General features: G+C 52.4%; 3 protein-coding genes across 3 annotated transcripts in view; 2 read left to right on the forward strand and 1 right to left on the reverse strand.

The window, feature by feature from the left end:
• The window catches only part of MACF1 (microtubule actin crosslinking factor 1), a 113,842-nt gene extending 106,530 nt beyond the window's left edge, over window positions 1-7,312 (forward strand). Inside the window, 5 exon segments of the mRNA XM_054517241.1 lie at window positions 813-930; window positions 2,221-2,432; window positions 2,938-3,048; window positions 4,736-4,859; window positions 5,619-7,312. Coding sequence (XP_054373216.1) covers window positions 813-930; window positions 2,221-2,432; window positions 2,938-3,048; window positions 4,736-4,859; window positions 5,619-5,875 — 822 coding nt within the window. The 3' untranslated portion in view covers window positions 5,876-7,312.
• A 1,228-nt stretch (window positions 7,313-8,540) lies between these two features.
• Window positions 8,541-21,044, forward strand: LOC118695372 (bone morphogenetic protein 8B-like). The gene is made up of 7 exons (XM_036396886.1): window positions 8,541-8,940; window positions 15,035-15,227; window positions 16,149-16,297; window positions 16,849-17,043; window positions 17,611-17,690; window positions 18,007-18,117; window positions 19,807-21,044. The coding sequence occupies exons 1-7, from the start codon at window positions 8,541-8,543 to the stop codon at window positions 19,954-19,956; spliced, it is 1,278 nt and encodes a 425-aa protein (XP_036252779.1). The 3' UTR covers window positions 19,957-21,044.
• A 1,445-nt stretch (window positions 21,045-22,489) lies between these two features.
• On the reverse strand, window positions 22,490-26,478 carry PPIE (peptidylprolyl isomerase E). The gene is made up of 10 exons (XM_036397059.1): window positions 26,397-26,478; window positions 26,221-26,319; window positions 25,738-25,781; window positions 25,155-25,181; window positions 24,893-24,974; window positions 24,681-24,781; window positions 24,451-24,574; window positions 24,150-24,335; window positions 22,925-23,067; window positions 22,490-22,827 (listed from the first exon to the last, which is right to left on the reverse strand). The coding sequence occupies exons 1-10, from the start codon at window positions 26,425-26,427 to the stop codon at window positions 22,759-22,761; spliced, it is 906 nt and encodes a 301-aa protein (XP_036252952.1). The 5' UTR covers window positions 26,428-26,478; the 3' UTR covers window positions 22,490-22,758.
• Between the last annotated feature and the right edge of the window lie 959 nt (window positions 26,479-27,437).

Here is a 27,437-nt window from a genome sequence, read left to right on the forward strand (position 1 = left end):
TGCCTCCAAAACCTGGTTCTCCTGTCTTCTCATCCCAGCAGGTGCTCTGCAGACCTGGATGCAGAGCTGCCACATCAAGCCAGGCTCTCCATGTCCCTCCCAGGTCTGGCAGACACCCGGGAGCCTGGGCTTGGGTGTCCAGGAGATTCAGGGGAGCTTTATAAACACATGCTGTTGATCTGGGGTGCACTTTTTTTGATATCACAGGCATTTCAAACCACTAATGAACATCGCAATCACTAATCAGCATTGCTGGGGACTCCTGCCTGGATTCCCATCACTCTGCACTCATCCAAACATCCTCACTGGGCCATTGCTGCAGCAGGGGCTTTGTGGCTGGTGGGGTCAAGTCTGAGGCTCAGGGGAATCCCTGGATTTCAGACTTGGTTGGTGGTGATCAGAGGTGTCTGGCTCGGCTTGTCCTGCTGAATCAGCCGGCTCCTTCCCACGTGGGCTGCACCAGGAGGGTCAGGGCATTGCCAGCCTCTATTTCCTTCACAAAAAAAAAAAAAAAACAAAGAGGAAAAAAAACTAGAATTCTGGTTGAGAAAACCCATCCAACCCCAAATTCTAAAATCTCCTTTAACAGCTTTAAAATTAAAGCATTTGGGTTGGTTGCATCATCTTCAAACCAAGCAGGAAAACTCCTCATCAGCTGGGGATTTACCTCTCACTTATTCCAGAAGAACCTGTCTGGAGAAGCCTTTAAACTGAGGAATAGGTGGCTGAAAGCCTTTGGTGCAGCCTGGGGAGGGAAGGGGCCGTGTGGCCCTGGCTGTTCCCCTTTCCCTGACCCTTTCCTTGCCCCACAGTTCGGCGATTCCCAGCAGCTGCGGCTGGTCCGGATCCTGAGGAGCACGGTCATGGTCCGTGTGGGAGGAGGATGGATGGCCCTGGATGAGTTTCTAGTGAAGAATGACCCGTGCAGAGGTAAGGCTTGATGCAATCTGAGTCCTCCCACCCACGGAGGGGAGTTTGGATGCTGTGGCTGGGTCACCAGCGTGGGTCATTGTCCAGATGGGCAGGAGCTGGAAAAAACAGATCCAAAGCAAACCAAGAATTTGGAATCACCAGATTTGGTGATGCTGCAGCTAACCTGGCAGTGTTTATCCAGGCAAAGAGGGAAGGGCTGTGTTTTCCTTGGTTTTAAGGCCGCAGCAAGTGGAACTGGGGTCACCTCCTCCCTAAAACCTGGAGGTTTGACGGTGATCAGAGCCACTGGGCTGGACCAGAGCCATGCCCAGGGGGCAGAGCAGGATTAGCCAGGGGCTGGCCAGGACTGGAGCGTGTTTTGGAGAGTGCTCCGTGTTTCCCTGGGGTCTCTGGGGTGTTAATTGCTTCGGCTGTGTCTTGTTCAAGCTGCTGCATTCCGTGCTCCGGCTGCCCGACGGCTGTTGCTGAAAGCAGCATGATTTACAGCGAGCTGAGCTCCGGGGAGAGCCCTCAGGCTTTTCCTGCTCCTCCTCCGCCCTTCACGCTTTGCAGCAGATGTTCTGCAGCGCTGACATCGAGGTTGTTTCTGTCCCTTGCTTATCTCAGCGTGGTGCTTCCCTCCTGCCATTGCTTTCTCTGGCTCCGGAATTCCTCCGGTGTCCCGTAAGGCTCAGTGCATGCCCTCGCCCTCTGTTTGAGCACCCCTGAGCATGGAGCACTCTGGCACATGTCAGCTGAAGCCCACAGACCTTCTCCCTGCTTGGTTGCCCCCTTGCTTGTCAAAAGGAGACCCTCCAGCTCTTTGAGGCGTTTGGATGAAAGATTTTTGAGAAGTCGGTTTTCAGTGGCTGGTTGGAAAAGTTGGGAAGGTGGTTTTCTCTCCTCCCTCCCCGAAAAATGAGTGGAGGGCTGTGAGAGAGCAGAGTCTCTCTCAGATCCTCAAGAATCCCAACTCTTCAAAGCTGCTTTTGCTATTTTTAAGCCACGTTAAAGATCACACTGGCCGCTGTTGTGACATGGTGAGTTTAAAAGCCATCAGGATGCTTTTCCACAAGAGAGGAGCTGAGCATCCTGTGTGAATTCCTGGCCCTGGGGCAGCTTTTAATCAGCCAGTTTCTCAAAGAGCTGATCCATGGTTTTAAGGCAGAGCAGGAGAACCTTGCTGCTCTCAGAGATGGGCTTGGGGAAATGCCCAAAGAAGCTGCTCCCAGCCCTGGAGCCTCCTGAGCCCTGATGAGGATGTTGAATCCCTCCAAAGCTGAGTTCTCCTTCCTCTCTCGCTTGCAGCACGGGGAAGGACCAACCTGGAGCTGCGGGAGAAGTTCATCCTGCCCGAGGGAGCCTCGCAGGGGATGACCCCGTTCCGGTCGCGGGGCCGCAGATCCAAACCCTCCTCCAGAGCAGCCTCCCCAACCAGATCCAGCTCCAGTGCCAGCCAGAGCAACCACAGCTGCGCCTCCATGCCCTCCTCTCCAGCCACCCCAGCCAGTGGAGCCAAGGTGGGAGCAGGGGGGACGTTTTCCCTTCCCTTTAGGGACTGGAAGTCTCCAAAACCCAGATGAGGAGCTGCAGGTGTAGGGAGGAGGAAGGTTGGGAGCTTGAGGAGGGCTCTGGAAGGTGCTCCTTGGTGTCCAGGTGGGATGGGGGTGGGATGCTGCAGGACAGATTTCCAGGTTTCCAGCCCTGCTGTGGCTCCACAGGAGGGTCCCCAGCGCTCGCCGTGCAGCTGAAGGCTCTGGGTGCCCGAGGCAGGGCTGTGGTGTCAGAAGGAAACCATCACCCCTCATCTCTCCTTCCCCACCATGTCATTATTTCATCACCTTTTGGGTTTTTTCCCTTTATTTTAATTTATGTAATTCCTGTTTGGTTCTCGCTCCATTTTAGTGCCGTTTCCCCCCCTCATTTTCCAGATACTCTCCCATTTCTCTTTTTTTTTTTTTATTTCATTTTTTTACCACTCATCCCACCTCTCCCCCCCCTTTCCTTGGCTTTTCCATTTCACAGACTCCACACCACTTCTCCCGATGTTATGACAAACCCTGGTTGATAAACAGTAAAGCGAGCACCCCCCTGAGGGGAATCGATTATTCCGACTTCCAGCTCCCCAGCACTGAGGTAGAGTATGGTCTGCCAGCCCCCAGGAGCTGCTGGCAGGCTGGAGTGCCCCTGGCACGGAGCCATCCCACTGCCCTGCCTGCTCCTAACGCTTTCCTCCTGGTAGAGCAGCGCTTGTAGCACCGCTAACGCTCCGGCTGTTGGTTTTTCACGAGTCTCCAACTCGGATTAAAATTTAAGTATCAGCTTCAAAGTGAAGCACGACGCTTTCAATTCACCCTCACCTGCTTCCAAACAGTGCTAATCCTCTGGTGCTTTGAAAAATGTATTAATTTTCCGAGCTTTATTGGAAAGGGGCCGTGTTTGGCTTCCCAAAAATTGAAATCCAGCGGCCGAGTTGAGACTTGAAAATCAGCTACAGCGCATGCACCGTAAGCACACCCGCCTCAGTTTTATGGAGAGCTTGTGTTTATCACCGTGTTCAAGCACGTCTGGTGTGTCCAGCCACCGCCTTGATGCTCCCAGGAGGATGAATTTGGGCTGAGGCTTTGGTTTTCCTAAAGTTTTCGGCCTCCTCGTGGACTTTTCCTGCCCTTGCGAGTGGGTGATGAGAAGCACCGGGTAGGTCCCGGTGGTTCCCTATGTCTTGCTCAGCAGGTGCTTCCATGTGGAAAATGGATTCATTTGATTCACCAGGAGGTCAGGAGCACTTCCCCAATTGCCCCTAAATTGATGCTTGCTGCCTATTTTAAAATAGGATCAAGGATGAGAATCGAAATCTCTGATGATGACAGTGGCACCTCGAAAATCGCGTCTTAATGGATTTTGATTCCCTCAGCTGCCCCTCTCTCCCTGCAGCTCCAGTTTCATCACATTCCAACATTTCTGAGGTTCCCAAAAATCACAAAATTGCAGGGGATGGAGGAAAACCCCTCCAGCTGTGAGAAATGCCCTGTGGGATCTGTGCATCTCTCCAGGGATGCAGCACCCCTAAAACCCCAGGGCTGGGGACACCATAGGCAGGTACTTTCCTGCAGCTCTGCCCCAAACCCAGAGCTTTGGATGGTGAACTGGAACTGGAGCTGCCTTTTCCAGCTGGATCCAGGTGCCCTCACCCTGCTGGCACCTTCCCCTTGGCTTCCTGCAGCAGCAGTGGGAGCAGAGTTGCCTGTTGTGCTGCTTCACCCCACACCAGCTGCACTTCCAACATCTTAAAGGTCGGGAAAGGCACCGTGAAAAGAGCTGAGCTGCTGTGGTTTGTGTCCCTGTCCATCACTTCTCCAATTTGGCTGCCTCTGGGCACTGGGAGCGGTGTGGACATCAGCACCAGGGTGTCCCTGCACCTCTGCCCACAATGGGTTGTGCTACTCAAGATCCCGAGTTGTACCTGACCTTCCAAAATGCTCCTGAGCTGCTTGGATGCTAAAATCCCTATTTTTCCCATATTCCACATTCCCTTTGTGGAGGCTTCCAGCCCGGCTGATGCTGCCTCTTAACAGCTTTACTCAGAATTTTCTTTTTCAGCCTGCAGCTCACAAACTGCCATTCCCCTCCAAATTCTCAGCATTTGGGCTTTTCCCTTTTATAAACCACTGAAACAGCAGCTTGTGCCTTCCCTGACCATTGAGATGGGGGTTCCTTAAATGCCCAGATTTTTGCTGAGGACCTGATCTGGGCTGTGACCTGGGCCTGCCAGGGTGCAGGTGACAGCTGAAGGATGGATGTCCTGTGTGTGCTTCCTCCCAAGGTGACCCCCTCGGCTGGCAGCAAGCTGAAGCGCCCCACCTTCCACTCCAGCCGGACCTCCCTGGCTGGGGACACCAGTAACAGCTCCTCCCCAGTCTCAACAGGTGCCAAAACCACTCGGGCAGGTGAGTGAGGGGAAAAGATGGAAAAACTCCCCACCAGTGCACTGGAGGAAATACGGAATATTTGAGGGATGGGTGGTGGGGGAGGAGAGGCTGGGACAGCTCTGCAGCTTAGGGCATCAGGAGGAGCAAAACTTAGGGAGGGCATCAGGAGGAACAAATGGCATCAGGAGGAAGAGCAAGGGGCATCAGGGGGAACAAATCTTAGGGCATCAAGAGGAACAAAACTTAGGGCATCAGAAGGAACAAAGGGCATTGGGAGGAGCAAAACTTAAGGCATCAGGAGGAACAAAGGGCATTGGGGGAACAAACCTTAGGGCAGTGGGAGGAACAAACCTTAGGGCAGCGGGAGGAACAAACCTTAGGGCATCGGGGGAACAAACCTTAGGGCATTGGGAGGAACAAACCTTAGGGCATTGGGAGGAACAAACCTTAGGGCATTGGGAGGAACAAACCTTAGGGCATCAGGAGGAACAAAGGGCATTGGGGGAACAAACCTTAGGGCAGCGGGAGGAACAAACCTTAGGGCATCAGGAGGAACAAACCTTAGGGCATTGGGGGAACAAACCTTAGGGCAGCGGGAGGAACAAACCTTAGGGCATCAGGAGGAACAAGAGGAATTGGGAGGAACAAACCTTAGGGCATCAGGGGGAACAAGAGGAATCGGGAGGAACAAACCTTAGGGCAGCGGGAGGAACAAACCTTAGGGCGTCAGGGGGAACAAGCCCTTCCTTGCCACAGCTCTGGGGGCTCTCCCTGCAGACCCCAAGAAGGCCGCCAGCCGTCCCACGAGCCGCGCCGGGAGCCGCACGGGGAGCAGGGCCAGCAGCCGGCGGGGCAGCGACGCCTCCGACTTCGACCTGCTGGAGACGCAGTCGGCCTGCTCGGACACCTCGGAGAGCAGCGCGGCCGGCGGGCAGGGCTCCCGCCGCGGCGCCGCCGCCAAGCCCTCCAAAATCCCCACCATGTCCAAGAAAACGCCCGCTGCCACCCCAAAAACTCCCGGCCCTAAGAGATAATACTGTACCCGCCACCCTCCCGAGGGAGAGGAAGGAGAAGCAAACAAACAAACAAACAAACAACAAAAAAAAAAACAAACGGGGAAAAAAAAAAAAAAGCACCCAACCTGTGTCCAGTTTTTAACCCTACATTGGATGTATATTTATTCTAAATGGGAGAAACTATATTGTTAAAAGTGTAAAAGAAAAGTTGTGTTATGAAGCTGCCTTATTTGGTTTATTTCTTTGGGGTTTTTTTTTGTTTTGTTTTTAGGTTTTTTTGGTTTTTTGGTTTTTTTTTTCTTTTTTGTAAGTTACTATTTTCATGTGAATATTTATGTAGATAAAAAAAAAAAATTGCCTCTCGGTGACCCCTGTTTAGAGAGGGGCCTGGAAAACTGAAATGTGGGAGAGAAAGAAAAAAAAAATCAAGAAAAAGATTAAAAAAAAAAAAGGAAGCAAAAAAAAAAAAGGTCAAGATGTGAAAGTGTAAAGAAAAACTAAAATATAAATAGGATTTCTGCGCGGTGCAGGGTGTGAACCTGCTTTATCTTTTAGGATTGTTTCCTAAATGCATCTTTATAAACTTAACTTGCTGTCTCAGCAAGGTAAATTATATTTAAAAGCAAAGACCTGAATCCTGCAGTGTTCAAGGAACTCTCTTTTTGTAAATCACAGATACCTCAACCAGAGAAACATGAGGTGAGGGGACTTGGGGCTTATGTTTCCATTTTTTTTAAAGCTATGTGGTTTTATCTGAAGAAAGCGGAGTTTGACTTTAATAAAATTTGCACACACTACAGCAAAGGCCGTGACAATTTTGCTGTCTTGAAAATACTGTCCTGACAACTTTGTTTTTAGAGAACAAACCGAGGGTGAAGGGTTTGGGGAGGGGTTTGAGGAGGGGCTTCACACCGGAGGATGCGGGGTAGGATTGCAGGTCTGGATCACTGGGATGCATCCCTTAGAGGTGGTGGGCCCTCCAAAATCAAGGAATCTTCTGGATTGATGGCTTAACCAGCCCGCCCCGAGGCGTTCCTTACACAATCACTGTTTTATCTGCATCTCTTTGTTTTCCTATTTATTATTTAACTGGTCATTCCACTTCCAGCCAGGCTGAGATTGATGTGAACTCTGCTCCTAGGAGAAATCTGGACTTACACGCACAGTTGCTTGTCCTTGAAATGAGTCTCACCAGCACACTCGCTGCAAGTCCTGTCTCGCTTTTGTACGCTCCTTTTTCTTTGTAATAAAATCCAACTTGACCAAGTGACCAGGAGACGAGGGCTCTGCACAGCTCCTGTATTTATTAAATATTGTTCCTCTCCGGCTCCGACCATGTTGCTGTGTGATTCTCTCAATTGGTTTCAAATTGAGGCAAAACCGAAGCTCTACCAATGAATTGTTTAAAAGAACCAGACACATTTTTGTATTAAAATTGCTTGCGGTAATAAACAATCTTGCCTCCTGCTTTATTCCCCAGTGTTAGCTTTGTCAGGATGAGCTGGAGCTGCTTATCCCGTCTGGGAAGGCAGTGGCTGTGGAAGGCAGGGGGTGACTGCACCCAGGTTTTCTTGTGGGATGGAGCAGGGAACCACCCAGCCCCAAAATTAAAGTGGTCCAGGTGGGTGGGTGGGGCTGGTGAGGTGCTCAGTGGGGTGGGGAAGTGGTTACCTGTGAGGGGAAGGGATGCAAGGGGGTGTCCAAGAGTTTGGGTGGCCTTGGGAGTGGATTCCCAGGTGGGTGAGTGTCCCCAGGTGTGAATATTTATGGATTTGGGTGCCAGTGAGGGTGGGTACCCCTGGGTTTGGGTTCTCACAAGGGTCAGTATCCCCAGGTGTGTTTATTCATGGATTTTGGTGCCAGTGATTTGGTTTCCCTCAAGGGCGAGTGTCCCCAGGTGTGTTTGTTCAGGAATTTGGGTGCCAGTGAGGGTGGGTGCCCCTGGGTTTGGTTGGCTACAAGGGGGAGCCTCCTTAGAGGTGGGTGCCCATGGGGTGAGCATCCCTAGGAATGGATCTCCACGCATTCGTGCACCCATTGAGCAGGAGCATCCCTAGGGATGGTTTTGGGTGTGAGTGGGGGTGGGAACCCAGGGCTTTGGGTGCCCCTGAGGATAAGCATCCCCAGGGATGGATTCCCACGAATTTGGGTCTCCACAGCTTTGGGTGCCCCTGAGGATAACCATGCCCAGGGGTGGATTCCCATGAATTTGGGTCTCCACGACTTTGGGTGCCCATGAGGACAAGCATCCCCAGGGATGGATTCCCATGAATTTGGGTCTCCACAGCTTTGGGTGCCCCTGAAGATAACCATGCCCAGGGATGGATTCCCATGAATTTGGGTCTCCACAGCTTTGGGTGTCCCTGAGGATAACCATGCCCAGGGGTGGATTCCCATGAATTTGGGTCTCCACGACTTTGGGTGCCCATGAGGACAAGCATCCCCAGGGATGGATTCCCATGAATTTGGGTCTCCACAGCTTTGAGCTCCTGCCGCTTCTCATGCCCAGCGATGCTCCCCGTGCCCCGCAGCCACCGGGCGGGGAGGGCCGGGGCGGTGCCGCTGCAGGGACCGTCCCTTTCCCTCTCCCCGCCGGGGCGGGCCGGGGCCGGGGCCGGAGCCGGGGCCGTGCCGGTGCCCGGGGCCGCTCCGCACCGGGCGGGCGGGGGGTCCCGGCGGTGCCATGGGGCGCGGGGGGCGGCGTGGGGCCGTGGCGCTGCTCTGGGTGGCGGCCGTGCTGTGCCAGCTGGGCAGCGGCAGCGTCCTCCGCCGCCGGCTCCACGCCGCCGGGGTCCCGCAGCGGCGGCTGAGCGGCGGCGAGCGGCGGGACGTGCAGCGGGAGATCCTGGCCGTGCTGGGGCTGCCCGGCCGGCCCCGGCCCCGCGCCCCCGCCCGCGCCCCCGCCGCCGCCGCGCCGCTCTTCATGCTCGATCTGTACCACGCCGTGGCCGGCGAGGAGGAGGAGGAGGAGGGTGAGGAAACGGCGGTGTCGCGCCCGGTGCTCACCGGGCTCAGCACGCAGAGCCCCCCGCCCGGCAGCGTCGTGAGCCGGGCAGACACCGTGGTCAGCCTCGTTAATATGGGTGAGAACCGGCGCGGGGCACCGGGGGTACCGGGGGGGGTACCGGGATGTGCGGGGCACCGGGAGGACCGGAGCGCCCCGAGGGGCACCGGCGGTACCGGGATGTGCGGGCAGGATCCCGGCGGGTTTGGCTGGACCGGGGGCACCGGGACGATCGGAGCGCACCGGGATGATCCGGGTGGTTTAGGCTGGACCGGGGGGGACCGGGGCACACGGAGGGACTGGGGCGATCGAAGCAGACAGGAGGGGACGGGCAGGACCGGCGAGGAGGCGGCGGCAAAGCCGGGAAGGCACCGGGGGACACCGGGGGACAGCCCCGGCGGGACGGACACGGGGCTGAGCTGACCCAACCCCGACTCCTGGTCCGTGACCGTGGCACCGGCAGCTCCGAGCATCCCTCGGGCTGGTTTCTCAGCCCTTGCTCAAATAAGGAACTTTTTTGCCCAAAGTTGAGCTCAGTAACGGGGGAGCGGCGGTGAGGGACACGGTGGCAGTGAGGGACACGAGTGTCGGCTGAAAGTGGCCGGGATGAATCCCAACTCCCCTTAAAAAGGGGAAATGGAGAAGGGGAACGTCCTGCAGCAAGGAGCCGAGGGAGGCTCCTCCACGCCGCTGTCCCCGTTTCAGCGGGCACAAGGCGGGCAGCGAACGGGGCTCGGGGCAGGCGGGACAGCGGCTCTGGTGCCAGCAGCAGGGCGACCCTCGGTGGGACACCGAATCACGGCTCCAAATAAAATCCTCCAGGCTGCTAATTACTGCTGCAATCCCGTCCAGCTGGTTACCAGGCTCCAGCATCCCTCGTATTTCCAGGCAACAGAGCTGATCCCAGCATCAGCGGGGCCACAAAAACTCGGGGTGGGATAAATCCTCTCCCAGGGCTGAACCCAGTGGGATTTGCAGACCGGGAGTTCGGATAAGGAGCTTTTCCCTGTCTCTGCTCGTTTCTTTAAGGGATGTTCGGGTGCCCCAAGCAGAAAATCCCCCACAACCTTTGAGGATGGGGAGAATCCCTCCTTGGAGATGGGAGGCAGGGAGGGGGATCTGCAGCCTTGGCGGGAGGTTTAGGCGATGCAGGAGCTGTGGAGGTCTCTCCTGCTCATTCCTACACCCCCCGGACCACGTGTGGGTGTGAGGAATCTCCCTGGGACAGAGCCACAGGTGCAGGCACCCAGAGCCCTGAGGGAACTGGTGGAGTTCAGCATCCTGGGAAAGCTGAGAGCGATGGAGACAAAAACTGAAGCGCCAAATCCCCTCGGCACTTGGGACAACGCCCAGGCACCAAAAAGGGCTTTAAAATGGTCAGGTTTGGTGGTAACCAGGGTGGGATGCTCAGGGGAGCCTTTGGGAGGGATCACTGCCGGTACAGGGGCACTGCTGCCCTTCCCAGTGCTCCTGGAGTAGCCAGGAGAGTTGTGGAGCACAGCTCCAGCCTTCCATTTGAATGGCTTTGATTTCTGCGGCTTCCTCAGCCCCTTCATGTTAATTAAATAAGTTTTTTTTTTGTGGGAGAAGGCCAGCTCTCATTTACATGCATAATTAGCTGCACAATTATCCCGATGGGGACATGCAAATGGGGCAAAGTCTGTGCCCCATTGGGCACTTGGACCTCTTTGGACCTGTGTGAGCCGGTCCCGAGGCACTCCTTGTTCCTGGGAAGGGGGAGTGACAAAAATCCCACAACGCGGCCCGGTTTGGGGACAGGGGCAGCCCCAGCTGCGTCCGGGGCCGGTGGATCCGCCCATGCCACCCCTTCTGCTCCTCCCGGAGCGGGGACGAAGCCCGGTCTGTGCTGTTTCTGCGCCCTCCCTGCAGCAGCCCGGCGGGGTTTGGGGTTTTTAAGCCCGGGGTGAGGATGGGCTTTGGGATTTCCCCTCAGCTGTGGGCCGTGGATACGGGCAGGGTGTGATTGTGGAGCGGGGAGATGTGGGGCGGGAAGGGGGTGAGGGCTCCCAGCGTTCCTGAGCCCCCCAGGGCACCACAGCGCACACATCCCCCTTTCCCTGCTGGCTCCCGATTTACTGGGAGGTGTCCCATGGCAAGGGGGTGGAATTAGATGATTTTAAAGTTCCTTCCAACCCAAAGGAGTCTGTGATTACCCCGTGGCTGTTTCAGATGCGCCCACAGCCAAACATTATCCTGGAAAATCCAGGGAACACTGGAGAGGAACCCAAAAACAGCCACAGCACCCCAAGTGTGGGGTGGGAGCTCAGGGCAGCCTCTTTAATGGAATTTTAGGAGTTGGGAAGTGCTGCTCCACTCCACTTTGGAAGTTCACCGCTCACTGCCATCACCCCACACAATTACCACTGCAACCGAGCTGCTGTCGCGATTTTCCCAGCCCTGGCTCCATTTTGCAGTCGTTGGAGCCTCCTCTCCTGGGAGCATCCTGTGCAGAGGTGTCGGTGCCCTCCATGGACCCTCTGCGTGCATTTTAATGGGAAAAACTTCCCAGATAAATCCTGGGATCCACCTGGGACAGGGCGCTCCTGGCTGAGCTCTGTGTCCTGCGGCTCCCGCTGCTCATCCCAGGAGGATGGAGGAAGCAAAGTGGGAGTCTGGATGTGTTGGGACAGCTCCTAAATCCCTCCCCACTTCAGAAAGCCTCCAGAGCTTATTTTTTTCCCCTGCTTGCTAGTAAAGGACAGCATCTTCCCTGCATCTCCTTTAAACCTATTTTAGGATGCAGGGCACTTGATGTGGTTGAATATCCTGGCATTTCCTTTTAATTTGGTGTCCGAAATGATCGTGGGGACCCATGGGGAGAAGCCAGGCCTGGTAATTACGACTGAAGCACGGTTTGTAGAAGTTTATAGAAGCAAAAACGTGCAGCTAAGAATAACCTGGGGAGCAGGAGGAAGGGTTGGGACCTGGGAAGAGATCTGGGAATGCTCAGGGACTGGGAGACACCAGGAGGCTCAGCTGAGATGGAGCTGGGCATCCCCTGCCAGGGGAGCAGCCCAAAGGCTGTTTATATTCGTTTATAATAATTTTAATATGATTTTTGGGGGTGATAGGAGCACAGCAGGGCACTCAGCTTTGGGGGGAAGGTGCAGCAGCTCCTGGGGATGATGCCAAAGGAAGGGGAAAGGAGAGCAAAGCTCCTGGGTTGGGCTTTTTTTGTGCCTCTCCTCTGCAATCCAGATCATCCACCCACAGATAATTGAGGGTTGGTGGTGTGGCTGAGTCAACCCGGAGCAGGGGCAGGTTCCCAGGCACCCTGGGCTCCCCAAAGCACCCTCCAGCACACCCCCAGCAGCATCTGAGCACCCACAGCTCTGCTGGGTGCTCAGGGGGGACTGCAGGGCTCTCATTTCACAGCAATTTTGATTTTAGGAGCGAGCACGGGGAGGTTGAGGCTGCTCCGAAAACTCCAAACTGCTCCAAACTCGTGTTTGGGGTGCTCCAAGCTGCTGCTTGTGCACCAGTGGTGGCACAGAAGGCGAAGATTCTCTCTCAGTCCTCCCCCTCCAAAGGGGTTCCCTTTTTTCCTCTCTGAAGCAGCAGAGAATTCAGGGATTCCTCCCAGGATTCCATCCCAGACAGATCCAGCTTATTGGTTCCTCAAAGGGCTCAGCTAATTGCAGCTCAGCTGATTTTTGCATTTCTCCTGCTGTCAAGGTGTCCCTGGGCTCCCCTCCCACCGAATCCCCTCCTCTGCCCTCACCCCTGGACCCCTCCCTCCATCACCTCCACAGCAACAGGAAATTTTCATTTAAAAAAAAATTTTAGCAGAGGCTTTCACTCTTCTCTAGGGACAAAAATCACCTTTTTGGCTTTTTTATGTGGTGTGGGGTCTCTGTGACCTCTGTGGCTCTGACAAAAAACCCTTCTGCACATCCCTGGCTGAGGGTCCCGCTGCAGCCAAAGATTTTGGAGCAAAGTGACCAAAAACACACAAGGGGACCCCTGGAGAGTCCCCTGGACTGGTGTGGGACACTCACATCAGGGGGACTATCAGTGCTAAAAAACCAGAGGTGACTCCTCTACTCACGTTCTGGGGGGAATTGAAGGATTTTTGTGAGCACCACGAGGCCTCGCAGCTTTGGCAGCACCAAAAATCCAGGGGAGTAAAACCACCCCAGGACGGGGTGGTGGAAGAAATGGGAAAGAGGAGGGAAGAGCCTGAGGGACTGCAGAGGGTTTGGGGGGGCTCCGTGTCCCCCCCCGAGGGGGACAGGGGCTGGGTCAGGTGCCCACAGCATCCTCCGGCCCAGCTGGCAGCCACCAGCAGGGCAGGAAGCGCTCTCCGCATCCGCCCTGCCCCGCGCTCTTTTTATAACACGGCTTGTGGTGAGGCCGGGAGCTGCACGGAATGTGGGATTTGAAAAACAAAACAAAACGAAACGAAAAAAAAAAAAAAAAAAGAAAAAAGGAAAAAAAAAAGGGGCAAAAAAAAAAAAAAGGGAAGAAAAAATAAGAAGGAAAAAAAAAACTTGTGGGTATGTAAGTAAAATCTCGGGGTTGGGTTTGGAGGGATGCACTGCTCCATCCAATATATATATAAAATAAACAAAATAATATATATTTATATAAAATATAATTTTAAATATATAGATTATATATAAATATATGAATATACAAATATATAAATAATATAAATATATACTATATTTATTATATATAATTATATTATTTATATATTTGTATATTTATATATTTTTATAATTTATAAATTTTTTAAAATTTATATTTAAATTAAAATTATTTTAAAATTAATTTTTAATTATAATTTATATAATATATATTTATATATTATAATTCATATATATATATAATATATATACATATATATACATATATATAATATATATATATTATATATATATATTTTATATATATATATATATATATATATATATATATATATATATATATATATATATTTTTATATATATATATTTATATATTTATATATATATATGGGAATGGCAAGCTTGGTGGACTAAATTTGGAACATTTCCCCCCCTGGAATTGGTTAAAAAATGCATTTTAAATGTTTATTTTTGATTTAGTTTTAGTTTTAAAAGTAAGCCCCAGGTTTACTTCTGCGCCCAAAGCAGGAGAAGCTTTAGTCACATTAAATATGATTCAATCATAAACTTTATATATTTATATAATATATATATATGGGAATGTCAAGCTTATGGTGGATTAAATTTGGAATATTTCCCCCCTGGAATTGGTTAAAAATGGATTTACATGTTTATTTTTTTATTTAGTTAATTATTTGGTTTAGATTTAAAAGTAAGTGCCAGGTTACGTTGCTTTTGTGCCTGAAGCAGGAGAAGCTTTAGTCACATTGAATCATATTTAATAATAAACTTTAATTACACTCAGACCAGGAAGATTGGGGTATTTTTAAAGAACAATTTGAAGCAAATAATTGCACATTAGCAAAACTGTGGGGGTTGCATTACCATAGAGAAAGGAAGGTTTATTCTTTATGGACGAACAAAATAAAATCAGATTTTTCCTATCCCAGTGTGATGGAGAAATGAGGTGTTTGCAGGAAAAAGTGAGGGTTTTTTTACAGAAGAGTGACCTGATAATCCCTCCCAACTCCCCAAAAACACACAGGATAAAAATTTTTATTTGTGGCTAAGTTTTTGCTTGTAGACAAATCTTTGCTTGTGGACCTGTGATATCCAGTGATGGCCCTGATGAGCCCTGGGCTTGTCTGCTGCAAGAAAAGTTTGGAAAACCCCAATTTTTGCTCCAGATGGCCCTGCTGAGCCACAAAATCTCAACATTTTGAACGCGTTTTTCACCTTTTGGTGAAGCAGCTCCTAAAGCCTGTCACATTCCCTGTGCTCCTCCCATAGCCAGCCTTTGCGTTTTAATTTTAATTTATTTTAATTTTAATTAATAATAAAGGAAGAGGGCTGGGAGGGAAAGCTGGTGGGTTTGCATCAAAATAAATTGCAGAAATAGGGGAGGCTGATCCAGATCCAAACCCTCAGGGGACGGGAGATTCCAACCAAGGGCGAGCGGCTCAAAACCCGTGGGTTTATCCCCAAAATCCACTTGGTGGGGCTCAGTGGGGAGGTTCCAGGCTTGGCTCAGCCATCCCTGAGCCCTTTTTGTTTTCTCCTCAGTGGAGCAGGACCGGGATCTTTTGTCACCCAAGCCCTACTGGAAGGAGTTCAGGTTCGACCTGACCCAGGTGCCGGTGGGAGAGGCCGTGACGGCCGCCGAGTTCCGCATCTACAAATCCCGGGGCGTCCCCAGGCACGGCAACAGCAGCCTCCACGTCAGCATCTACGAGGTGGCTGCCCAGCATTCCAACAGGTCAGGGGCTGGGAAAGGCAGGGGTGGCAGGAAAGGGGGTGGGAATGAGGATGAGGAGGGTGGGAGTGGGGATGGAGGTGGGGGGAGTGGGGATGGTGTGGAGAAAATGGTGTGGGGTGATGGGGATGGGAATGGGGGTGAGGATGAAGGTGGGAATGAAGGAGATTGGAAGGGAATGAAGATGATGGGAATGGGGGTGAGGATGAAGGTGATGGGGGTGGGAATGAAGAGGATGGGAGGACAATGGGGATAGGAGTGGAGATGATGGGAATGGGGGTGAGGATGGAGGTGATGGGGGTGGAAAAGGGTGTGGGAATGAAGGAGATGGGAAGGGAACAAGGATGGGGTGAAGATAATAGGAATGGGGGTGAGGATGAAGGTGATGGGGATGATGGGAATGGGAGTGGGAATGAAAATGTGAATGGGTAAGGGAATGAACAAGATGGGAGTGGGAATGGAAACAAGTTAATGGGGATGGTGATAGGTACAGGAATGAAAATGGGAATGGGGATGAAGATGATGGGAATGGGCGTGGGTACAGGAATGAAGATGGGAATGGGAATGCAAATGAAGGCAATGGGAATGGTGCTGAAGAAGAGGGGAGTGGGGTGGTGGGGATGGGAACTGGGATGAAGATGGAGGCAGGAATGGGGAGCAGCCCCAGGCTGTCCCTCCCCACCCCACCCGCAGCGGCCCCGCCGTGTCCGGCGGCTCCCACACCTTCCCCAGGGCAGTGCCACGCCCTGGCATCCCCACCTGGCCAGGGAGGGAGCTTTTCCCAGGACACCCCCGTGGTGTCCAGCACCCAGGAGCTGGGATCTGCCCAGACACAGCTCTCAGGAGTCATCCCCATTCATTACCCCTCCTGCTGCAGCCCTTCGGGGGCTGTTACTCACCCGCTCCTTTCCCCTGTTCCTGCAGGGAATCTGACCTGTTCCTGCTGGATGTGCAGGACCTGTGTGCTGGGACTGAGGGCTGGCTGGTGTTTGATGTCACAGCTGCCAGCAACCACTGGTCAGTGGAGCAGAAATACACCCTGGGGCTGCGGCTCTATGTGGAGACAGATGATGGTGAGCCTGCCCGACCTCCCTGCAGAGTCTGGGGACAAATTCCCAGGAACTGGAGCCCTCTCAGTGCTGTGGATGTGCTGGGGGGGGGGGGTTGATCTCAGTGCAATTTTAAATTTCCAGCTCTGATGGGTGCCAGCAGTCTGGGTTTGCAGGTTCTGATGGCGTGGACTGTAATTAACCTCATTAATAGTTAATGAACTCCTTACCTGGAGGCATCCTCTGTGTGTGGGGCAGAGGATTAACCCTCTTTTCCCCATGGGATTAAATCTGCTCCAGCAGTGCCTTTTCCAGGTGGGAAGGCACACAGAGAGCAGCTCCTCTTCCATGGGAGGAGGAATCACAGCCCCATCCATTCCTTGGGGTGAAGGACAAAACCCCTTTTAACCCCTGAACAGCCCCGTGTCACCATTTCATGCTGGAACAGGAGGCTCCAACCCCTTGGCATGCCAAAACCACATCTCCTGCTGCAGATTTCCCCTATTTCTCATCTCTGCTTTAACCAAACGAGTTCCATTTGAGGCCAAACCCCAAAGATGGTCCTGTCCCCGCAGGGCACAGCGTGGATCCGGGCTCAGCCGGGCTCCTGGGGCGAAGGGGACCCCGCTCCAAGCAGCCCTTCATGGTGACATTTTTCCGGGCCAGCCCCAGCCCCTCCCGTGTCACACGAGCAGCCAAACCCCAGAGGAGGCGACAGCACAAGAAATCCAACGACCTCCCCCACCCCAACAAGCTCCCAGGAATTTTTGGTGAGGTGTTTTCTGCTGCAGGAGGAGGAGGAGGAGGAGGAGGGATGCCCCTGTGGAAAACACGAGGCTCTGCTTGTCAGCACCTTGAAGTCCCAATATTTTTGGCCCAAGGGAAACAGAGCGAAAAGTTCTGAGGTTTTAGGATTGGAGGCTTTTGAAGTATGGGAGGTGCAGAGAGGGTTTGGGTTGGATGCCCTCAAGGAAATGGTGTTTTGTGAGCGTGTCAGGATTACTGAATATTGGAATTTTTGCCTCATTGCCCTTGGCTTTGGAGCCTTGGGAAGGTGTCACAGCTCCAGAAAGCTCAGGCAGGAGGGGAGCAGGAAGGCCTGAGTTTGGGAAACCCTCAAAGTGAGCAAAGCTGGGGTTTAGCCCTTCCAAGGCTGAATTCCTTTATCCCAATATTGGAATATCAATTTATAGGCCAGTCTGGAGCTGCTTTTCCCTTTGTGCAGCAGCAAAGGCTCCTCTCCTTTGGCTCTCCCGGGCTAATCCCAGTCCCAGGGGCTGAATCCCACCTCTGAGGGGGAATTCCAAGGCTGAAATCCCTGTCCCCTTTTCCCACAGATGATGTCCACCCCACGGATGGGCGGCAGGTCTGCCGGCGCCACGAGCTCTACGTCAGCTTCCAGGACCTTGGCTGGCTGGTACTTGTCTGCTGGGAGAAGTAAATGACAAAAAAAAAAACAAACCCAAAAAACTCCCCATCATTCCATTTCCCCATCCTGGGCTCCCTCCCAGGCTGGATTCTCCTGCCCATGAAACCATCCCAGGAGCTGGGAAGGCAAACAGGAACGGCCACAACCCCAAACCCCACCGGCGACACCGAACAAACTCATGGCTGATCCAAAAATCCAAAATAAACCCTTGCTGAGCTGTTTATGCAGGTGGGGAATGGACGAGGGGGCACAGAAGGGTGAAGCCCTCCATGTAATCCTTTTTTTTTTTTGGTTATTTTTGCAGGACTGGGTGATTGCTCCACAGGGATACTCAGCCTACTACTGTGAGGGGGAGTGTGCATTCCCCCTGGACTCCTGCATGAATGCCACCAACCACGCCATCCTGCAGTCCCTGGTCAGTGCAGCCCACCAGGGCAGCCCTGGGGGAACTTCCAGGCTCCTGGGGAGCACTCAGGTCCTGAGGAAGAGCTGGGATTCTGGGAAGAGCAAGGCTGGGCTTGAGGGCGTTCAGCTGGGAGGGCGCAGTTGGGCTCCTGATTGAAATAAAGAGTTCGTGGGTGCATGCACATCTGGGTGGGTGAATGCCCATCTGGGTGGGTGCTCGCACATCTGGGTGGGTGCTCGCACATCTGGGTGGGTTCATGCCCATCTGGATGGGTTCGTGCCCACCTGGGTAAATGCTCACACATCTGGGTGGCTGCCCACAGGCTGGCCCCCACCACAGGCTGTGACAGGAGGTTCCAATATGGAATTTCAAGGCATTTGTGGACAGACCCAGAGTGAGGGCACAGAGCTCTGTCCCTCATCCTCAACCAGAAGCAGAATTTTGTCATCCCAGATCCCCCTCACCTCTTAATTTTCTGACACCATCCTGCTCCAGTTCCGCAGCAGCTGGGGCAAAACTGATGGTTTCTGGCAGATTAATGATTCCTCTCCCCTGGCAGCGAGCTGGGGAGCAGAGACAAGCCCAGGGCACACCAGAGCCCCCCAAAAAACTCTCAGTGTCATCCCTGCATCCTCCTCTCCAGCTGTTCCTGAGGGTTTACCCACAACCCCAGCACCCAAACATTGGGCTCAGCATATTCCCAGCAAGAAAAGCTTTAATGCCTTGGGTTTGTTTTTTTTCCCAAACCCACCCCACATCCCAGCCAGAGCTTTAATTTCTGGAATTTCCTGCCCTGTGAGTGTTTTGGTTTCCCAATGGCAGAGCCACCCCGGCTCCGGTGCTCGCGGTTAATTACAGGGAGCGCCGAGCCCTCGGCCCAGCCTTTGAAGGTGTCGCCTGGCTGGGTTTAATTTTGACATTAACAAAACTTCCAGGGGCTGGGAACCATCCAGGGAGGGGCTCTTTTCACCCCCCCCTACACCCACCCATCACCCCCAAACCCAGCGCTGTTCCCAAAACGGAGCTGCTGGGGCAGGATGTGAATCACCTGGATCCGGCCCTTCTGGGAAGAGCCAGGGCAAAGGCGGCTGTGGAGCCGTGCCAGCCCCAGCCTGAGCTGCAAATAGCAGGGTTGGACAGCAAAAACACCGGACTTCCGAGCTGGGAGAGCTCGGCTGCCCCTGCTGTAAATGAATCGCACATGTCGGGGCAGCCACCGGGGCTCCCGTGTCCTGCCAGACTCCCCCAGCCCCTGCCCTGCAGGGAAACTCCGGGATAACGCCTGGCCCCAGCAGGGAAAAACCATCCCCGAGTGCAGTCCTGCTCACAGAGGTGTTGTGGAGTTTAGGGTTTAAGTTTGGGGGGGAGAATCTCTGTTGGAGCAACACCCAGCGCCCCCCGTCCACCCCAGAGCCTGACCCGCGCTGCGCTGATTTATGGGTTTGGTTTTTTTTAGTCATTTGTCTATTTTTGTGAGAAAAAGGGCCCTGAAATCCCAAATTAATGAAGGGGCTGCCTGGCCCACGCAGTGCCATGAGCCCTGATCCAATATAAACCGCAGCAGGGACTGCCTGGAGTTTAGAACAAATATTTTTGCAAAAAGATGGAAATAATCCCCCCATTCACCCGGGGTTTTTTGGTTGGATTGTTGCCTGGAGCCACGTTTGCTGGCTCTGACGGGCTCCATCCATCCCCCAGGTCCACCTGATGAAGCCTGAGGCCGTGCCCAAGGCGTGCTGTGCCCCCACCAAGCTCAGTGCCACCTCTGTCCTCTACTACGACAGCAACAACAACGTCATCCTCAAAAAGCACCGGAACATGGTGGTGAAATCCTGCGGCTGCCACTGATGGACAGGTCCCTTTCCCACCCCTGAGTGTCCCATTTCCACCCCTGAGTGTCCCTTTCCCACCCCTGAGTGTCCCATTCCCATCCCTGGATGCCCCATTCCCATCCCTGAGTGTCCCATTTCCACCCCTGAGTGTCTCATTCCCACCCGTGAGTGTCCCATTCCCATCCCTGACTGTCCCATTCCCACCCCTGAGTGTCTCATTCCCGTCCCTGAGTGTCCCATTCCCGTCCCTGAGTGTCCCATTCCCACCCCTGAGTGTCCCATTCCCATCCCTGGATGCCCAATTCCCATCTCTGAGTGTCCCATTCCCATCCCTGGATGCCCCATTCCCACCTCTGAGTGTCCCATCCCCACTCCTGGGTGTCCCATCCCCACTCCTGGGTGTCCCATTCCCATCCCTGAGTGTCCCATTCCCATCCCTGGATGCCCCATTCCCACCCCTGAGTGTCCCATCCCCACTCCTGGGTGTCCCATTCCCACTCCTGGATGTCCCATTCCCACCCCTGAGTGTCCCCTCCCATTCCCTCCAGAGCAATGTGACCCTGGGTTTCTGCTGCATGCATGGAAGAGGAGCTTTGTGGGCTGCATCAGAGCAAAATCCTTTAATAATAATAATAATAACTAATAATAAAAGCCAAAAATAAACCCCTCCCACCCCTTTCTAGAAGTGGATGTAAATAATATAAAACTTCATTTTTCTTATCCTGCTTGGTGACACACAGATATATACAAACACACATATATATATATATATATAGGAAAGAGAGGATTTTTGGCTGATTCTGTTTTATCTGTGACTGACGAGTTTTCCCTGTGCTGGAGGCAGTTTTTGGAGGGGGGAGGCAGCATCCAGGTTGCTCTGGGACTGAGCTGTTTCTAGCTGTGTATTTCTCCACTAACCCACCTCTACCCAAGTGCTTTTAATTCCCTTAATGAAAATATCATCAGCCAATTAAGTAGCTGGCTGACTAACCCCCTCCTGTTTACCCAAAGTTCACCAAACTCAGCCAGTTGGAAAAAAAAAATAAAATATCCATATTGAGCTACAGCACTGTTATAAAATAAACGCAAAGTTTGGAAAGTAAACACGGAGTTTCTCTTGCTCTTTGTTTTTTAATGTCACAGCACAACAGGGCTCTGTTCAGAGGGCCTTTTGCAATGAAAAAAAAGACTCAGAATTGGCTAAAATTGTACCTATTTGCTTGAAAATGAGCCCTGATGTGAGTTTTAGGTCAGGCTGTGCCCATCCCGTGGGCTCCCGGCTGGGTTGTGACCGGTCCCAGGCAGCTTCCCCAGGTTATTTGCACAATTAAATTATTTATTTGCTCTGATTTTAAAAGGAAAAGGCCTGTCCTGGTTCTCAGCTCGGATACCTGGGGAACCTTACAGCAATAAACAAGGAAAGAACCTGGCACAGTCAGGGAAAAATCCCAATAAAACCCCAAGATTTGCTCCCTGTCAGTGCCCAGCTTCCCACGGAAAGGTTTTGCTTCTCTGGGTATTTAATTAATAATTAATTAACTAAGAATTAGTGGGCTCATGCCTATAATATGAATTCCACACAAAATCCAGCTCAGGATGCAATCCTGGCTCTGTGGGATTTGGTGGCTCCAGCAGGGAGAACACCCAGGCCTGGCACTGACTCTGGATTCTCCCTTTCAGGTCTTGCTGAAGGCGCCTGCAAGGGCTGACTTTAAAAAATGTGGGATTTAAACAAAAAGAAGGGAGCAAGGAAAGGGAAAGCTGGGCTGGTTTGTCAGGAATCAGATCCTTGAATCTCACCTTGTCTCAGTTTTAGGACAATGCACAGCCCACAGCCACCCTAGGAAACCAGGCAGTGAAAAGTTGGGTTTTTTTAATGGAAAAACAACACCATGATTTGTGAGGGGCTGGGCTGGGCAACCCCAAAATCCTCAATGGCACAAGCACTTCCAAACATCCCCAAAATCTGAACTTCAGTTCTTCCTCTCCACCTCAGCAGCCTCATCCCTCCTGCCAATACCTGCACAAGCTCAGAACCAAACACCCCTTCCATAATTCCACAGGAAAACCCAAAATCACCTCCAAGTGCAAAGCCAGGGCTGCCCACCACAGGAACTACAAATCCATGTGGTTTATCCCACTCTGCAGGCTGGAAATCCCTCCCTACAGCCTCATCACTCTGGGTTTTTACTCTTCTTCATCACCCAAAGGGCTCCCTCGTTTCCTGGTGTTCTCCAGTGAACGCCCTCGCCCGGGGATGGGGATGGAGCTGGACCAGCAGGAGAGACACCAGCCAGGGACCTGCCTCCCTCTGCTGCTGGAAAAGGACACTACAGAGCCAAAAACACCTCCAGGAGATGCTGCTGTGCAACAAACACGAGAGGTTCAGCTCTGCTCTCTGCTCTGCTCTCCCTCACACAGGTACCGGAGCCAGGATTTAGGCACAGGATTCACAAAGATGAGGGCAAATACACAAAAATAAAAATAAAAAAAAAATCTTTGTGCAAAGACCAGCCTTCCACAGAGTCAATTCAACAGCCAGGCCCTCAGTATTTTCAAAACTAGGTTTTATTTTTACCATAAACATAATTTTTTTCCAGAACACGGCAGCAGGACCAGCCCAGCCCAGCTCGGGCAGCGCAGGCTGGGAAGGGATATGGGATTTATCCCAGGAAGGATAAATCCTCCCCCCTAGGTAGGGGAATTCCTATGGAAGCTGCAGGATGGGCAGTGCTGGGGGGTCCCTGGGGTGCCCATCCCTGCTGGTTCCCTGTCCCTCCAGGCCAGGCTCCCCCATGCAGCCCCGCCGAGGGTGAGCTCAGGCGCACTCCCCGCAGTCCGAGATGATCACCTTCTGCTTTGGCTTCCCATCCTTGGTGCCCTGAGCCTTGGAGGAAACAGCAGCAGCAATTCCAGGGGTGAATGAATGCTCAGGGCAGCAAGGGAGTGGGCTCTGCCCCCAGCTCCCCCCTGCCCTCACCTACCTCGATTTCCCTCACCACGTCCATGCCCTCCGTCACCTCCCCGAACACCACGTGCTTCCCGTCCAGCCAGTCTGTTTTGTCACAGGTGATGAAGAACTGGGAGCCGTTGGTGTTTGGGCCCGAGTTTGCCATGGACACCATCCCTGGGGTCAGAAAATGCAGAGTTAGGGCTGAGTCAGGAGCTGCTCCTTCAGCCCAGCCCCTTCCCATGTCCCACAGAACGCTGCTGGATATCAAAATCCACAGAAACTCCTGGAATTCAATTATGCTCAGAAACACTTGCAAGTGTGAAAGATGCTCAGCTATTTTTAGCTGCAGTAACAGCAAAGCTGTTTGTATGGAGATAAACCTATTTGCTTGCTCCTGCCTTTCACAGTCGTGCTGTGACACTCCTCGTTTAAAATCAAGCAGGAAAAGCAGCTTTGAAATTGTTTTTCCTTTATGTAATACTGCAGATAAAGTGGATGGAGAGGGAACGATGCATTTGGTGAGACACAAGGGTCTGAGTGTGGCAGAAAAATCTGCCCAATGTAGATGATAATAATTATAATTATAATTTCAGGGTTGCTGCTATCTGTGGTGGTGTTTGCAGGGGTCTCAGGACGAGGGAAGAGATGAGAATCTTGACTGCATGTTTCAGAAGGCTGATTTATTATTTTATTATATATATTATATTAAAAGAAAATTATATATTAAAACTATACTAAAAGAATAGAAGAAAGGATTTCATCAGAAGGCTAGCAAGGAAAAGGAATAGAATGATAATAGAATCTTGTGACTGCTCACAAGATTTTAGGAATAGAATGATAATAAAATCTCATAATATTGTAGGAATAGAATGATAATAAAATCTCACAAGACTTTAGGAATAGAATGATAATAAAATCTTGTGACTGCTCACAGCCTCGACACAGGTGGCTGTTGTCATTGATCATCAAGTAAAAACAATTTCACATGCTGGGTAAACAATTCTTCAAGTCACATTCCAAAGCAGCAAAACATGGAGAAGCTGAAACTTCTCAGCTCCTCAGGAGAAAAGATCCTGGCAAAAGGATTTTTCATAAAATACATCTGTGACACAAGGGTCTGAATATGGCAGAAAAATCTGGTCAATGTAGATGATAATAATTATAATTATAATTATAACTCAGGACTGCTGCTATCAACACGGCTAAAACAGCCCCATGTGATGCTGAGCCATTTTCTCTCCTGGAGATGGGTTTACCTGGCCCTGTGTGCTTGAGGATGAAGTTTTCATCATCAAACTTCTTCCCGTAGATGGATTTGCCGCCGGTGCCGTTGTGGTTGGTGAAGTCTCCGGCCTGGCACATGAACTGGGGGATGATGCGGTGGAAGCTGCTGCCCTTGAAGCCAAACCCTTTCTCGTGGGTGCAGAGGCAGCGGAAATTCTCTGTGCGTTGGGGGGCAAAGGGGAGGGAGGTGAGAGCTGGGCGCCCCCGGGGGTGCCCGGGAGGGGAGGCTGAGCCCTCTCCTCACACCAGGCGTGAGGTGTGTGCGTGTGCAACCTGCAGTCATGGGCACCACGTCGGAGCGCAGCAGGATCCGCAGCCGCCCCGCGGGCTTGTTCCCAATCTTGATGTCCATGTAAACCTGGGGGTTCACCCGGGATTTCTTGGCAGGAGGCTCCTCCTGGGCAGGGAAAGAAAGAAAAGCGGGTTGAGGTGACATTTCTCAGCTTTGCATTGCCATCCTTTGGGATAATGGGGATACAGATGGCTCTGGTTGTTTTTCCTACCTCCTGTGCCTCTGCTTTGGGGGCCTCTGCTCCTCCCTCCTCCTTGTTCTCCTCCAAAGTCTTCCCTGAAAACTTCTTCAGCCACTCATCGTCTGACCAGACTGTGGCCACAAAAGGAAAGGTCAGAGCACAGGAATTGACCCAAAGGGCCACAGCTCAGTTTATGCACAGAGCTCCAAGCATGCCCAGGGATGTTCTGTTCCCCAGCTCACCAGGCCTGGATGATCCTTCCTTAATCCTCATGGGTTTGGCCAGGTTCACTCTGATTGTCCTGCCAAAGAGCTCAGACTCGTTCTGCAGAGGGGAAAAAAGCACAGCAAAGCCCACCAAAAGGTATAAAACCACCGTGCCCCCCAAAGCCCTGCAGAGCTCAGAGGACAGAGCTTCTGCTCCCTCTGTAGCCCACAGCACCCAGGGCAGCAAAGCCACACATCCCCAAGGAGCAGGGAGCAGGAGTGGGAGCAGGGTCCATACCATGTTGTCAATAGCTGCTGCTGCATCCTGCCAAAAAAAAAATCAAAATAAAATAATTATTAACATTTATTCTCAAAGTCCAGCATAACATCTCATTATAAAGACAACTGCCAAGTTTTCCTAAACCCCATTTAGCCCAGGGATGTATGAACTGATGGGTTTTGTAAAAGCCATATCCAAACGCCATCCATGTGGGGCTTCCAAACCCCATGTGGGTCTCATATTTGAAAAACCCACTAACCCTTGTATTTAAGATGTTTTATTGCTGCCATGAGCATTTGGGAGAGGAGAGATTTGTGTATGAAACCCAGGACAGACAATCAGAGGACAAATATATGACAGCCCATGAAACCAAGAAACCCAGCCAGGGACGGTAGCAGGGGAGCAGTTTGGGTTGGAAACAGGAAAAGTGGGAATTCAGCCCAGGAGAAAACGGGAAAAGTGGAGACTTGGAAGAGCAGAACAACATCTGAACGTTGTGGTGGGTAACCCGTATGCAATTTCACAGATTCCTCCAGCAGGAGGAGGATCCATCCCAAAACCCCAAAGGGGACCAAAACCCCCAAATGGCTCAAGCAATCACCTCTGCCAGCTCAAACTCCACGAAGGCGAATCCTCGGTGCTTTTCTGGAGGGAAAGAAGGAAACGATGGGTCAGGGCCAGCATGGACACACCGGCCCCATGGTGGGGCAGGGGTCCCACCCCAAACACGCACCCAGGGATGCTCGGGCCGGTCCCACCCCAAACCCGCACCCGGGGATGCTCGGGCCGGTCCCTTGGGGGATGTCACACCCCAAACCCGCACCCGGGGATGCTCGGGCCGGTCCCACCGGGGGGATCTCAACCCAAACCCGCACCCGGGGATGCTCGGGCCGGTCCCACCCCAAACCCGCACCCGGGGATGCTCGGGCCGGTCCCTATGGGGGGATCTCAACCCAAACCCGCACCCGGGGATGCTCGGGCCGGTCCCACCCCAAACCCGCACCCGGGATGCTCGGGCCGATCCCACGGGGGACGGTGCCACCCCAAAATACCCTGGGAACGCTCCAGCCGCCCCGGCACGCACCGGTCTCGTAGTCCAGCGGGATCTGGATGTCGGTGATGTCTCCGAAGGGGATGAAGGCAGCGTGCAGCACCTTCTCGTCCACCTCCTCGGCCAGCCCGCCTGCGGGGCGGCCAAGCGGTCACCGGGCACCGCCGGCGGCCCCGGCCCCTCGGGGGTCCCCCAGCCCGGCCACTCACCCACGTACAGCACCCGCTTGGTGGCCGCCATCGTGCCCCGGTGCCCCGGAAGGGCTCGGCCCGGCTCGGCCCGCCCCGGAACGGCCGCAGCGCTCCGCCCTCCGCCGGCCCCGAGCGATGGAGCCCGGCTCGGATCGGCCCCGGGACAGCGGAGCCGGCGCTGTGCACCCCCGGCACAGACCTGGTTCATGGAAAATCCTTTCCTTGGGATTGTTCCTCCTGAGAAGCTGAGAGGACTCGGGAACAAAATGCAAACAATGGTTATCTGCTGCTGTGGAATGCAACAGGGGCATCTGGGATTGGCCTCATGTGGTTGTTTCTAATTAATGGCCAATCACAGCCCAGCTGGCTCAGACTCTCTGTCCGACACACAAGCTTTTGTTATCATTCTTTCCTATTCTGTTCTTAGCCAGCCTTCTGATGAAATCCTTTCTTCTATTCTTTTAGTATAGTTTTAATATATATATCATAAAATAATAAATCAAGCCTGCTGAAACATGGAGTCAGATCCTCCTCTCTTCCCTCATCCTCAGACCCTGTGAACACGGTCACACATCCCTGTGTGAAAAAAAAGAAATGCGTATTTTATGCTTGGCTTTTTGCAAATATTAAGATGAATATTTAATGTGTTGTGTTAGAAAGTGATGCTGTGTTAATTCTCTTAAGCAGTGTGGTAAATATAGTTTTGGGTTATAATAAAATGTTAAAATAGAAACTATGCTATGTAGGATACTTCTTTCCTAAAGAAAGGACTCACAGCAAGGTAGCAGCCACAGGACACCTGAATCTTTCAGAGAAAGAGAATTCATTGCTCCATTATCAGGAGAAACAAATTTCTTCCTGCCTTGCTCAGCCAGAACGATGCTGTTAGGATTATGAGGAAGAAGTTTACACTGACCAGACAGAATCCTGTGTTTGAATGGAATTTATGCATCACGTATGAGCTGTATGAATATGCAACAGGTTATTGTTTTTAAGGGTTAATCCTCTGTTAACCTGTGTCCGTTTTCGGGCCTGTGCTGCCCAGAAAAAGGTACCCAG

The sequence above is a fragment of the Molothrus ater genome, chromosome 24, assembly GCF_012460135.2.
Source record: "Molothrus ater isolate BHLD 08-10-18 breed brown headed cowbird chromosome 24, BPBGC_Mater_1.1, whole genome shotgun sequence".
Classification (NCBI taxonomy): Eukaryota; Metazoa; Chordata; class Aves; order Passeriformes; family Icteridae; genus Molothrus; species Molothrus ater.

Coding starts and splice junctions, on each gene's coding strand:
- LOC118695372 (XM_036396886.1), top strand. CDS start 8,541: ATGGGGCGCGGGGGGCGGCGTGGGGCCGTGGCGCTGCTCTGGGTGGCG. Junction 8,941..15,034: donor GGTCAGCCTCGTTAATATGG/GTGAGAACCGGC, acceptor TTTTCTCCTCAG/TGGAGCAGGACCGGGATCTT. Junction 15,228..16,148: donor GCTGCCCAGCATTCCAACAG/GTCAGGGGCTGG, acceptor CTGTTCCTGCAG/GGAATCTGACCTGTTCCTGC.
- PPIE (XM_036397059.1), bottom strand. CDS start 26,427: ATGGCGGCCACCAAGCGGGTGCTGTACGTGG. Junction 24,575..24,680: donor CCAAAGCAGAGGCACAGGAG/GTAGGAAAAACA, acceptor TTCCCTGCCCAG/GAGGAGCCTCCTGCCAAGAA. Junction 24,336..24,450: donor CGTGGTGCCCATGACTGCAG/GTTGCACACGCA, acceptor CCCAACGCACAG/AGAATTTCCGCTGCCTCTGC.